Source organism: Scyliorhinus torazame, chromosome 7, assembly GCF_047496885.1.
Source record: "Scyliorhinus torazame isolate Kashiwa2021f chromosome 7, sScyTor2.1, whole genome shotgun sequence".
NCBI classification, from domain to species: domain Eukaryota; kingdom Metazoa; phylum Chordata; class Chondrichthyes; order Carcharhiniformes; family Scyliorhinidae; genus Scyliorhinus; species Scyliorhinus torazame.
This window is the reverse complement of record NC_092713.1, coordinates 231,384,547-231,398,513: the sequence shown is the minus strand read 5'-3', so window position 1 is coordinate 231,398,513 and position 13,967 is coordinate 231,384,547. Positions and strand designations below refer to the sequence as shown.

General features: G+C 45.3%; 1 protein-coding gene across 1 annotated transcript in view; it reads right to left on the bottom strand.

Annotated features, from left to right (window-relative positions):
- The window catches only part of ergic1 (endoplasmic reticulum-golgi intermediate compartment 1), a 167,483-nt gene extending 154,946 nt beyond the window's left edge, over nucleotides 1–12,537 (bottom strand). The window contains exon 1 of the mRNA XM_072512136.1: nucleotides 12,025–12,537. Coding sequence (XP_072368237.1) covers nucleotides 12,025–12,044 — 20 coding nt within the window. The 5' untranslated portion in view covers nucleotides 12,045–12,537. The remainder of the gene's footprint in view (nucleotides 1–12,024) is intronic.
- Between the last annotated feature and the right edge of the window lie 1,430 nt (nucleotides 12,538–13,967).

Below are 13,967 nucleotides of genomic sequence, written 5' to 3'. Positions count from 1 at the left end.
GATTACTCCACGCCAACCCCAGTTACGCCTACGTTGAGTACCCCAACGGAAGGCAAGATACGGTTTCACTCCGGGATCTGGCACCCGCTGGATCCCCCACTACAGACGCCCCTTCCCGCGCCGCTCCCCTGCAGAACCCGGCACCCCCTACAACACACCCCCTCCCGGCCCCACCCCTGATTGGTGAGCACTTACCGCGCGCCCCCCCTAGCGCCCCCCTTTACACACGGCGCCGGCACCGCTACCCCCTGCCCCGCCTATTCTCCCTGCGTCCTGCTCCCTTGCCCCGACCGAAGCTCCGACCGCCGTGCTCCCGGATGTACCCTCAACCAGGACGTCCGTGTCCGCCGCACCACCGGCCGCCGCACCACCGCCCGAACTGAGGAGGTCGATGAGGATGATCCGGCCACCGAGATGGATGGACCTATGATGGCACTTCACCCCTGCCGGTCTCTTTTTTAAACAGGGGGTGAATGTGATGAACGGTTACTGTAACACTGTACCCTTGTCACCATGTACGGTGATGTCCCCTTTAAGACCGGGCTTGGAACCCTGGGGAACTCCGCCTCCGCCCATCTGTGAGCCGTATATAAGGGGCCGCCTTGTGGGCAGTGCAGCAGTTAAAACACGTCTCGGCTCTAGCCTAGTTCTTAGTTTATTAAAGCCTTCTTTACTGTTTACACTCTAAGCGTCGTTATTGAGGGTACCACAGATATGAAAAGAGACAATTTGATCAAGACACCAGTAAAACTAACACATATGGAAACAGGGGAAACGTGATTAAGAGCCGCAAGTTCTAAACTTAGTAAAACAGCCATTGCACATCTTATTAGGAATCACTGTGCATTAATAATTTTGTGATCGGCTGTTACATTGTGCTGGTATTATGTACTGCAGTGAGCCAAAATAATGTGTAGTTTTCCTTTTTTGTTGTTCTTGCTAATGATACTTTCTGTAATATGTTTCCAATAACCAGAGAAAAATCTTGATTCATAATAATAATGTACTTGTAACAAGCGATGCAAAAATCAGCAGTTTTTCTTACATTTGTTTCAATTTACAAGTGGTTCCTTATAATCACTGCCTCTGGCAAATGGAACAAAGAACGCAACTTTAACAGCATGCAGCAAAAGTTCAATAAACTACGGAAAAACTGCATGGAATAAAGTTGCACCGTGCTGTGCACAAGAAACGGTTCGGTACAAATTCCCCTCGATATGACTTCACTCCATCTTCTAACTAGTTGCTAACGTTGGCTTTATGTACCAGACCGTTTTTAAATAATAAAAATTCATTCGTCTAGTTAGCTGCTGTTAACTTTTTAGAGATGTTCAAAACTTCAGAGTTCAATTAAATTCCTCATAGACAACAAAATGTTAGGTGGGGTCTTCTTCCTCTTTTAGGCAGTCCCTCAGGATCAAGGATGACTTGCTCCGACGAGATAACCCCGGTTCCATGTGTTTGGAGATAACTGACCCAGTCTAATTAATATACTATCTGCAGACTGCGCCACAAACAGGCAGGTGCTGCTTGAAGAATCAGGTAGATGATTTGTTTGAAGGTTTGTGCGCACTCTCCGGAACCTCGTACGCTCTCTCAGGAACCTCAACTTTGCCTCTGCGCGCTCCTGGCAAAATCACTCGAGGTGTTCGGCACCCTCCCGAGTAAATCTTCTCCATTTTGGTCGTTCTCAGGCCAGGGACTCCCAAGAATCAGCGTGGGTGTTTGATCAGACACATGGCCAACATGCCCCATCGAGCGGAGTTGATTTTTTAATTCCAATTAAGGGCAATTTAGCGAGGCTAATCCCCCTAACCAGCACATCTTTGGGTTGTGGGGGTGAAATGTACAGCACAGGAACAGGCCCTTTGGCCCTCCAAGCCCGTGCCGACCATGCTGCCCGACTAAACTACAATCTTCTACACTTCCTGGGTCCGTATCCCTCTATTCCCATCCTATTCATGTATTTGTCAAGATGCCCCTTAAATGTCACTATCGTCCCTGCTTCCACCACCTCCTCCGGTAGCGAGTTCCAGGCACCCACTACCCTCTGTGTAAAAAACTTGCCTTGTACATCTACTCTAAACCTTGCCCCTATCACCTTAAACCTATGCCCCCTAGTAATTGACCCCTCTACCCCAGGGAAAAGCCTCTGACTATCCACTCTGTCTATGCCCCTCATAATTTTGTAGACCTCTATCAGGTCACCCCTCAACCTCCGTCGTTCCAGTGAGAACAAACCGAGTTTATTCAACCGCTCCTCATAGCTAATGCCCTCCATACCAGGCAACATTCTGGTCAATCTCTTCTGCACCCTCTCTAAAGCCGCCACATTCTTCTGGTAGTATGGCGACCAGAATTGAACACTATACTCCAAGTGTGGCCTAACTAAGGTTCTATACAGCTGCAACATGACTTGCCAATTCTTATACTCAATGCCCCGGCCAATGAAGGCAAGCATGCCGTATGCCTTCTTGACTACCTTCTCCACCTGTGTTGCCCCTTTCAGTGACCTGTGGACCTGTACACCTAGATCTCTCTGACTTTCAATACTCTTGAGGGTTCTACCATTCACTGTATATTCCCTACCTTCATTAGACCTTCCAAAATGCATTACCTCACATTTGTCCGGATTAAACTCCACACGGACAGTGGCCCAGGGCTGGGATTCGAACCCGGGTCCTCAGCGCCGTAGTCCCAGTGCTAACCACTGTGCCACATGCCGCCCCCAGCGGAGTTGATTTTGAGTGATTAGCACCTTGATGTCAAGCATGTCGGGAGGATGTTGTTGTTGGATCTTCCTTACCATCGGATTTGGGGGGAGCTTGTGAAGGCACCTCTGATGTTACTTCTCCAGTGCATTAAGGTGCTTGTTGTAGGCTGTCCAAGTTTCCAAAGCATACAGGCGAGTGGAGATCACTGCCGTCTAGTAAACCATGACCTTAAGTCTCAGGTTTGAGATCCTGGTGCTCTCTGGGGCTAGTAGGTGTATCTTAGACACAAGTAACCTACCACCAATGATCATGCTGTTACTTTGTCTTCCTTTGTCTTTTCTCATTTATGTTACCAGCAATTTTGTAATGATTAAGGTGGACAGAGAACATTTTACCACCCTCTTCTTGGTCAGCATCAAGTATTCTTCAGTTAACTGATGTATGGTAAGGTTGACTCTACACCAGGTCCTAGGCACTGTATAGTGAGGCAATGGGCATGGAAGTGACATTGCTCATTAATCGGGGGCATGAGGGGCCATAGGGACTGAATGGGGGCTTGAGGAGGACCTTTTGAACTTACCTTTTAAAAAGGAACCCTCATGCAGACTAGAGTTCATGACTCCTCTGAGGAGCTATGAGCCATGTCCCTTTAAAAATCTGGCCCGACTCCACGATACCCAGTGTGGAAATGCTGGAGGAGGGCTTTAGATGGGAACCAGATCCCACCCTTTAAAAGGCACTCTCTTAAATCAGAAAGGCCGGAAAGGGATTGGGAATCACAGAATTGAGGCCCATCTGTCATATTTAAAAGGCTCCCAAGGCAAACCAACTTGGTGAAAATCTAGACTAATGCCTCAAAGATCTGGGGGACGATTCTCTGATATTGAGGCCAAGTGTTCGCGCCGTCGTGAACGCCGTCGCATTTCACGATGGCGAACAGGACCCGGGCACGACCTATTCTGGCCCACACAGGGGGCCAGCATGGCGCTGGAGCGGTTCACGCCACTCCAGCCACCTTACACGGCGCCAAATGGGCGCTGTGCCAACCCGCGCATGCGCAGTTGGGCCAGCTCAATCCCGCGCATGTGCAGTTGGGCCGCGCCATCCTGCGCATGCGCGGGGAACTTCTTGCGCGTGCCGGCCCCGATCTAACATGGGGTCGGTGTTCAGGGGCCGGCCGCGCCAGGAAGTAGGCCCGGGGAGGGGGGTGGGGGGGGAAAGAGGCCGGCCCGCTGATCGGTGGGCCCCGATCGCGGGCCAGACCCCATCGGAGGCACCCCCGGTGAAGGTACCCCGCCCCCCCCCGGTGAAGGAGCCCCCCCCCCCCACACAGGCCGCCCCCCAAGCGTTCTCGCAGAGTTCCCGCCGGCAGGGACCAGGGGTGAACGGCGCCGGCGGGACTCTGTCGTGTCGGAGCAGACGCTTGGCCCATCCGGCCCGCGGCCACCGCCGGCGCAAATGGCGCCGATTCCCCGCACCTCGGAGAATCGCGTGCCGGCGTCAGGGCATCATGGTGCGGTTGCGGCGATTCTCCGGCCCGGCGCGGGGCTTGGAAAATCGCCCCATGATCTTGAAAATATGTAAAAATTGCAGTACACACCATAAGTCCAGTTTCTGAAATTAAAAAGTAGACATTTACCTAATGCTTTACAATAAAAGGGAACTGTGGTCATATTAAATCTTTGGTAATGTGAAAATCCACAAAGAAACGTGCTCAAATGTACTGAGCCTACAGTATCACAAGACTTAATGCACCTATTGTAGTCAATGAGGAACCCCGAAAAGCTAAGTCAAAAGTAGTTTACTTCCTACTCACAATTAGGAAATAAAGCAATTAAGCAACGGTCCCCAGCCAGGATCATCCCGAAATGCCAGCTCCCTCTTGAGCCGGCTTTCATCTCAGAGAATTAACGAGCCCCATTGTTGGGCCTTGGCCCCTCAGCGGGGGAGCTAATATTCCATGAGCTCCACGGGGAGATCAATCGGGTCGTCCCCATGCGTTTTACAACAGAACCTCGAGGGGACTTTAAAAAATATTAATAAAGTAATTTTCAGAAGTGCCAGATGCAGACCCGTATCAAGTATCAATCATAATAACATCACTGCCCAATGTCAATTATCACTTTAAGGCAAACCAAACATTGAAAACAAAAATGTTTTATCCCCACTTTAATTACAGCATAGCTTAGAAATCTGGGTTTGAACAAATAAAAAAACAGAATATGCTTTATGGTTTCCAATTGGAACAGTACTTTTTCCCCGTTCTTTCAAAACAGCTAGAAATTGTCACACACCCTAAACCCACACCTCATTTTAGAAACCGAAATACTGATAACAACCTCCAAATTCAGGGGTAAGCCCCATGCCATTCTTTTCTGCAAGGGAAGCAGCTTTCTGGCCACTTTTAATCGGATTTTTGCATATCTGCTAACACAGCCCTTGTGCAAATAAGCACCATTCTACAATAAGAGAACTTCTTGCCAATACTTTTGAGGTTATTACCTTTTAAGTTCCTCATAAAGCCGAAAGGAAATACACAAGAAAAGGTTCATCACTATAATTTCATTAAAGCGCAGTGGTGCGTGCGAATTTTGCGACTTCTGTCCAAGCGTATTGTGAAAATCACTCAACCGTAAAATTAATGATTTTATCACAATCCTATTCCTCAGTCCTGCCACTCACCCTTTTGCACACCCGCCAACTCTTTATCCCACGATTCATAGTTTTCAACTACCTTGCCCTATAGTCGTGAACTCAATTAATGTTTCATTTTTCATCTCGAACATCTTTTCCCAATCTATGCAACTTTCAGTCATCTTTCCAAACTCGCCCAGTATCATTCAGCATTGGTTCCTTCATCCGATTTATTCTAACCTTTTGCAACATGTTTCATGATAAAGGTATGATATAAATCCGCATTGCTGCTAACATCCAAACCTGGATGACATTTGAAGACAGATGGGAGTACTGGTGGTTATAGGTTTGTCATTATTGTTGGAAATAACTGGAGGTATTAAATTCAGCCCTGCACAATTGGCATATTCCTGAGTTTAGTTTAACTGCCTTTGTGGGGGGGGGTTTGAGCAAAAAGTGAATTTTCACAATTTTAATTCAACAGACATTGGGTTGGGGATAGAAATAAAGAACTTCATTTACATAGCAGTGAAATCTTCTACAGCACTTCACAGGAGGGATCTTAAAACAAAATCTCACATTAGGAGATATTAGAAAGCTAACCAAACACTTGGGCAAGGTGAGCAAGACAGCAACATTATTTTATTGAAGGAATAGTTGTATTTTCCAGAGACGAAGAGAATAAAAATGCTAGGGGAATTTAGAAAGTAACAGAATCATAGAAAAGTGCAGTACAAAATGAGACCATCCAGCCCATCAAGACTATACCACCTGGCTAAAGATGAGCGAGTATGGTGTGCTCCTTATTTTCTACTATTGCACAAAGGTAAGTTCTATAGAAGTACAAATTGTCATCCCTTTACATTTGATATTTTTGCAAATTTTCTGATGAGTGCAGGATGAAAAGCTTCAACAAATGTATTTTTGATACTCAACCAGAGAAGGTACCTATGGCAGACCTGAATTTAACTACACAAGTGCATGTTGTCTTAAATGTGATATTTTTCCCTACTGCCAACAATGCGGAGGATGCAATATGCACCTCCAATTTGCAGAATAATATTGTAGCAAAATTCAATAAACTAGCCTTATTTGATAGAATGAAATATAGCTGCTACAGAAACAGTAAAGTAATAATGTATTTTATCGCACACTGATTTACAAATTGAATTTAGCAAAATGACTCAGATGGTTGTTAGTGGTATACTTACAAAACTGGCACATTACCATATCTAGCATGGTAATGAACAAAACCAGTTTGCCAATCCTTTTAATATTTCCTTCTAATGAAACCACCACACAGCCGTTGCTGAAACCCATTTCCTATATGCAACTCAAACCCCAGGGGGCAAAATTAATTCCATGCAGATAGTCCCTTCCACACAATATTTCAAAAGTTACTGCAATATAATAAAACTGACAATTTTAAAATGTCACAAAGAATGCTATTCATTCAAACAAATAAAATAAATGCATTCTGTGATTATAACCATCGTATCATTCATAAAATGTTAACTTCGTTTTTTTCTTTTTAAATTTTTTTTTTCCAATTAAGGGGCAATTTAGCGTGGCCATGGCCAATCCAGCTATCTGCACATCTTTGGGTTGTGTTGCGGGGGGGGGGGGGCGGGGGGGGGGGGGGGATCCACGCAGACACAGGGGGAATGTGCAAACTCCATACGGACAGTGACCCGGGGCTGGGATAGAACCCGGGTCCTTGGTGCCGTTAGGTAGCAGTGCTAACCACTGCACCACCGTGCTGCTCATACTTAGTTTTTTAAAATAAGTAGATGACATGAAAACCATCCATTAATGTGTTAAATAGCATCTACTAGGGGTGGAAAATCTCAGCAGGTCAGGCAGCATCTGTAGGGAGAGAAAAGAGCTAATGTTTTGAGTCCAAAGGGCTTTGACAAAGGATCATCTGGACTCGAAACTGGAACTCTTTTCTCTCCCTACAGATGCTGCCAGACCTGCTGAGATTTTCCAGCTTTTTCTCTTTGGTTTCAGATTCCAGCATCTGCAGTAATTTGCTTTTGTCTACTAGGGGTCGGACCTTACTCTCTTCATCACCCATCCTCACCCCGTCTTACTCTCTTCACCTCACCCCGTCATACTCAACTTCACGCACTCACCCAAGTGTTCACTTGCAACCCTTTAATAACACCTTATATATAGTCCCTTCAAATCTCTACAGAACGGATCATTTTCTTTCAAGGAAACACCAGCCATTTGTGGGGAAAAAAACAAATCCCATCCAAAACTCGACCAGCTTTGACTAGGTACACCTCCGATTGCAGTATTTCTTAATGAACAGTAAAGCAGAATATCCAGGTCACAGTTCACAACCTCACTCATCAGATGTAAATCAGGAGGGCCGTCTCAACTGTGGCCACCTCCATGAAAATCATGGGGGGTCTGAACTGGACATCTTTAAAACGGTGACACCAACTTTAAACACCAGACGGCTTGGAGGTCATAACCCACCCCCTTTCCAGTGCTAGTGAAAATAGTCAGCGCTGGAAATGGAGGCAGGAATTCCAGATTTTCGTCCATTTTTTCCTTGGACCGCCTCCATTTCGGTCCCAATTAGGACTCATGAAAATCCAGCCCAAGCAGTCACCTGGGAGGTGAGATACTTGAGGCCCTGCATGAGAGAAAAAAATAACCATGGTCAAATACCACTAATTCAACAATGATGCACCAACACCTAATGACTGGCACTTCCGAATCATAAAACCGCTGTACCCCTCTAAGTACCCACCTGCAATTCTTGAAAACTAGGCCAAAAGATGAAAAGGTGTATTAAAATTTTTAATGAACTGGTTTTAAACAAATCTACAATGCAGCAGACGGCTGTGACATATGCAAACTTTCCAATCCAAGATAAACCTTTGCTTAATTGCAGTTGTGTGACTTTGGGCATCAAGTTATTATTTTTTTTAATTACTTTTTTTTGAACATTTTTCCAATTAACGGGCAATTTAGATAGGCCAATTCACCTACCTTGCACATCTTTTGGGTTGTGGGGGTGAGACCCACCCAGACACAAGGATAATGTGCAAACTCTACACGGACAGTGACCCAGGGCTGCAATCGAACCCAGCTCCTCAGCGCCAATAGGCAGCAGTGCTAACCACTGCGCCACCGTGCCGACCGACATCCAAGTTATTTTTATCCTGTTGCTATCCATCATGATATATACAAAATTCAACACTTTGAAAGGGTTTTCAGAAAAGCTATGAAAGAGCTCAACTAAAACCTTGCAACATTCAAGAACTGACTTGGTTGAATGCCTCTCTTAATTTTTCAAGCATAAACAAACAGCACAGTACGTGACAGGTACCATCTATAATCATTCAATCAAAGCTTATTAAAATAATACAGAACATGAAAAAATAGTGCAAAGGATGTCCTCGTCAAGCATGTCCTCGTTTAGGCAGCATGGTAGCACAAGTGGCTAGTACTGTGGCTTCACAGCGCCAGGGTCCCAGGTTCGATTCCCCGCTGGGTCACTGTCTGTGCGGAGTCTGCACGTTCTCCCAGTGTCTGCGTGGGTTTCCTCCGGGTGCTCCGCTTTCCTCCCACAGTCCAAAGACGTGCAGGTTAGTGGATTGGCCATGCTAAATTGCCCTTAGTATCCAAAAAAGGTTAGGTGGGGTTATTGGGATACGGGGATAGGGTGGAAGTGAGGGCTTAAGTGGGTTGGTGCAGACCCGATGGGCCAAATGGCCTCCTTCTGCACTGTACGTTCTATGTAAGCAAAAAAATTATTTGTATTGAAAACATGCGCATGTTGCATATGAATGTAATCATTTCAAAATCTGGAATAGTTTCTTTGTAAAATTATGAAAACTCTGCTGCAGTACAATGTGGATTGTGAATTTGAGGCACATCCTGTATACTCTATTAATAGATCATATGATTGATAGTTCATTTCCCGCTGAATATGGAACAGTAGCAATCCTAATGCACGGTGACTCAATATTAGACTGGAAAACAAAAAGCTATCCACATCTGAAAACTCCATATTAGACCTTGGCTAATAAACCAAGAGTTGTTGCATTTAACTGACATCTTCAGTCATACACACTTTGGGTTTCCATCTGGATTATAAAATCACTCTTTTGAAGGCAGAAACAATAAATATTCATTGCAGTAGAAGCTGAAATGCATTAACAATAATCTGTGCACATTTGTTGGTGGCTCTTTTACTTGTTATGAATGCATAAATACATGAGTGCTGACAATTTCAGAAATACAGCAACATTTTGCTTGGCTTTGTGACACCGTCTTCATCACAGGCTACTGAAACTAGTGCTACAACTCATTAATATCGTTGCTTGATTGTTCAGTAATATTAAAGTTATACACAGAGGCATGAAGCTGTGCTTTTTTTTAAATCTTGCTCACATCAGGATAAATGCAAGACTGCCAAATTTCAAATGATCACATTATTTAGTACAAGGGAAACAGATGCTGATTGGTTGGCAAGTTAATTCTGAATGGGCAAAGTGTTTCCATAGGAGAAGGCAATGGGAAACTAGAAGGCTCCCCAAGCTACCGTAATTCAAAAAAAGCAATAAGGTTTAACATATTCCTTTGGTTGCAGAGAGATAAGCACTCCGACAAACTAATGTCCATTGCTTCCAGCAAGTACAAATAAGCCATATTGCTCACTCATAGCTACACAAACAACTATTTTAAAATAATCGGTCAAGCTCAGAAGGTGGCTCATTTAGGTTTGCGAGAGGTGAGGGGCCCCCAAAAGTGGCGTGAGGCGTCAAAATGTGGATTCCTCCCATTGAGGTCAGGGTCCAGATTTGCATATTCAATTGACTAGTTAGTCTCACTTGAATATGGGGGGGGCCTGGTTGGGCAGACTCAGGGTAGGGTAGTATCCTGGCACCCTGATGCCACCATGGCATTCCCTGGGACCCTGGCAGTGCCACACAGGCAACCTATCTGGCAGTGCAAAGGTGCCCAGGTGGCATCTTGTCTGTGCCAGGGATCAGGCTGCAAGGGGTGCCCTGTCCTTATGGGATGTAAGGTCTTGAGGTCAGGGTGCCATTTTTGATTTCTTCCTGCACTGCCGAGCTAAGTGTGGCCTCAGTGGGGCATTCCTCGCCAAGGCCCAGAAATGAAGCGAAGTCCCGTAGTACACAGTGGTTAGCACTGTTGCTTCACAGCACCAGGGTCCCAGGTTTGATTCCCGGCTTGGGTCACTGCGTATGGAATCTGCATGTTCTTCCTGTGTTTGCATGGGTTTCCTCCGGGTGCTCTGGTTTCCTCCCACAAGTTCTGAAAGACAACTGTTAGGTAAATTGGACATTCTGAATTTTCCCTCCATGTACCCGAACAGGTGTCGGAATGTGGCGATTAGGGGCTTTTCACAGTAACGTCATTGCAGTGTTAATGTAAGCCTACTTGTGGCAAAAAGAATATTATTATTATAACAATAGCAGGGTTGTTCTCAATGCTGCCAGTGCCGGGAAACACCTGCTAAACGCACCCAACACGGGACTGTTTCATTTCCATTAAATGGAAATCGCCTTTGGTCCGATTTACCGCCCATTTTATTCCAGAACATCTGAGGTGTTACAGCCACCCTCCGATGACAACCTTTTGTCCCTTTGAGACTCATCACAACATCCAAGAAACATCACACCTTGAGGTAACAGCCAGGATAAATAAAATCATTCAAAGATGGTGTTACACACAAAACTGTCAATCCATTTCCAAATGGTCCAATGCAGCTTCACCTCCAGGTAATTACATGCCTGAACTGATGACAATAACCCAACCCTAGTGTTAAGATGTTATATAAACGAACCCTGTGGGTAAAGGGCTAAAACAACGTGGAGGGAATGGAGAGCCCATCCTCATCCTAGTCCAAAAATATAAAAATTCCAAATCAAAATCTGTAAATCAAACAGGATGTCAATCAATTAAGCAAAATAGAATACTTCTCAAAAAAGATTTAAATTGCATGATTGCTTCAATCCTCTAGCCCCCCGCGTACTGAAATTACAACACATGTAGTTTCTTGAAATGCAACATTAAAACAAGAGAAAAAGCTTCCGGGTAGAGCCGGACCTGGGTTAGAACAAATCACCATGCGCCACGTGTTAACACATTAAAGCCTCTCCAGGAAAGGAAGGATATTAAATATATTCAACAGCAAAGATCAACTCGCAGAGCTGGAGGCACAGGTCGTTTTATAACGCACAGGCATTATTTATCCTGGCTCATTATATATAATCATTTCAACACGAGCTATAATGAGTTATTTTGCTGAAATGCTCATGTATTATTGGAGAGCTGCTCCAGACCTGACAGTACATTTCCGTGTGAAATCCACTGGAACATGGGTCAGAAGCAATCCTGAAAAGGTGCATTCCTCAACTGGAAGGCAGCCCAGATTTTTTTTTTTAAACTGCTGAACTAGAATTGCAAACACTAAAAGTGCAAGCTGTTCCCATCTCCCTGGACTCTCCTTGCTGAGGTTTTGCAGTGTGTTTCTGAAATGGGAGCATTTCCAGGAGTAACAAGGACCAGAAATGTGCAGCATTTATAAGACAAACAATAATAAGAATAAACTCTCTGCATCCTCCCCCAAGCTTGGATTACACGAGAAATAAACATATGTTTGTATTGATGCTCCAGCCCAACTCACCGTCTGACGTCGAAAGCCATCCCGGCGGCTTTAACCCGTGACCAGAGCAGCGAGACGATTGATGCGGTGGAAATTATCAAAGAGCAAAAGTGGGACAACTTTCTGTGGAGCCCGCCGGCTGCCTCCCGGATGCACCGTCACTCTCGGGACGCCTTGCATTTCGCTATTGGCTGTGCTGAGAAACAGATCTCTGCTCTTTTTCCGGTCTGCTCGGTATAGTCAAAGTTTGGTGCCCAGTCGGGGGTGGGGAGCTTTTAGACCCTTTTTGCAGAAGAGAAAAGTGACAACCCTCCTCCCCAGACCATGAAACCGGAGCCCTCGGTTTGACAAGGAGAGCCCAAAGAAGGCAGGAGAGATGCAGGCAAACTGATTCCACCGCTCAAGTGCTGAGTAAACTGGACATGTTGGATTCTAAGATAAAAGCAAATGACTGCGGATGCTGGAATCTGGAATAAAAACAGAAAATGCTGAACAATCTCACCAGGTCTGACAGCATCTGTGGAGAGATAAGGGAGCTAACGCTTCGAGCCTGGATGTAATGGGCCACTTCTGTTTCGACCTGTTTACCAATCATTTATAGTGGCACCCTTGAAATGCTGTGCCTTGATGTAAAGTAGCTAGGAAATGTGAAAACCCAAAACAAAAACATTATCTCAATTTGGTGGCATTTGTTTAATTGCTGGTGAAGCATACGTGGAAGTTGAAGGATGGCTAAAAGTCGACTGTTTAAAAACATTATTCTGATGAACACATTTGGTTGTCTCCACGTCATTTTGCACACCGTTTGATAACTGAATAAATATTAATAGGGAAGAAACAGAAAGAATATTGGAAAGATACATTTGATTATGGAGATTTGTAATTGTATAAGGCAAGGTTGATGGTCATGATTGTCAAAAACTCTATACTGAACTTTACCACAGCAGTAACTATAAAGACATCAGGAGGAATAAAGTGACCATAATATGGAGTAGTCAAACACTTAGGCCTGGATTTTCATCTTCGAGAAGGGTAGCGGGAGTTGGGAAAATTCCCTGCTTGGCCTGGCCATCTCAGGAGAAAATGCCTGCAAGGATTGGATGTTGGGATGGATTTGTGCCAGCTGGCCCTGGAAAAAGTTCAGGGGCAGCCACAGAGACTGCTTGGTACCAAGGCTATTTAAAAGGCTCACACTTGGTTACCGCTTCCAGTGACTCCCAGCTCCGTGAACATGACCTTTAAAAATAGCTGCCCAGGCGTCAGATCATTGGTCTGGAGGGTAGCAACCCAGAAAGAAACACCCAGGTGTGGAGGCGGGCTGGGCAGAAGACATGCCCTAGAGCTCCAACACTGTGTCCAAAGTTTATCAATAAAAATGAAAACATGAAACATCCCTGCAATCCTCACTCCACCCCCCAAAAACACATTCCCAATCCCCATCCATGCCAATACATACCCCTTAACCCACCCACCATAGCTACCCCATGCGAATCTAGTGCCGACCCATGCCCCCACACCCACCACCCTTTTCCCCTATACCTACCAAGCCACTTCGCCTTGTAACCACCATGGTGACCTCAGGACTCATGGAAAAATTAGATAAAATGTTTCAGAAATTTATAGATTTCTTTATTGTGGGGGAGACGTTATTCCCAGGGGTGGTGGGAGCTGGATACTCGCCGATTGTAATATCAGACTATGCTCCACACTATGTGGCTATGCGATTGGAGATGAGCCCAGCGCCCGCCCATGGAGGTTGGACACATTACTCCTGGCAGATAAGGGGTTTTGTGAAAGGATGGCCTCAACCATAGGATATTACGTAGATTCCAATCAGAAAGGGGAGGTCTCACCTTCCACATTCTTGGAAGCGTTGAAAGCGGTGGTAAGAGGGGAAATAACATTGTACAAGGCCCACAAGGATAAGGTTCGCTAGATTTGGTGGACTTAATCTTGGAGATGGA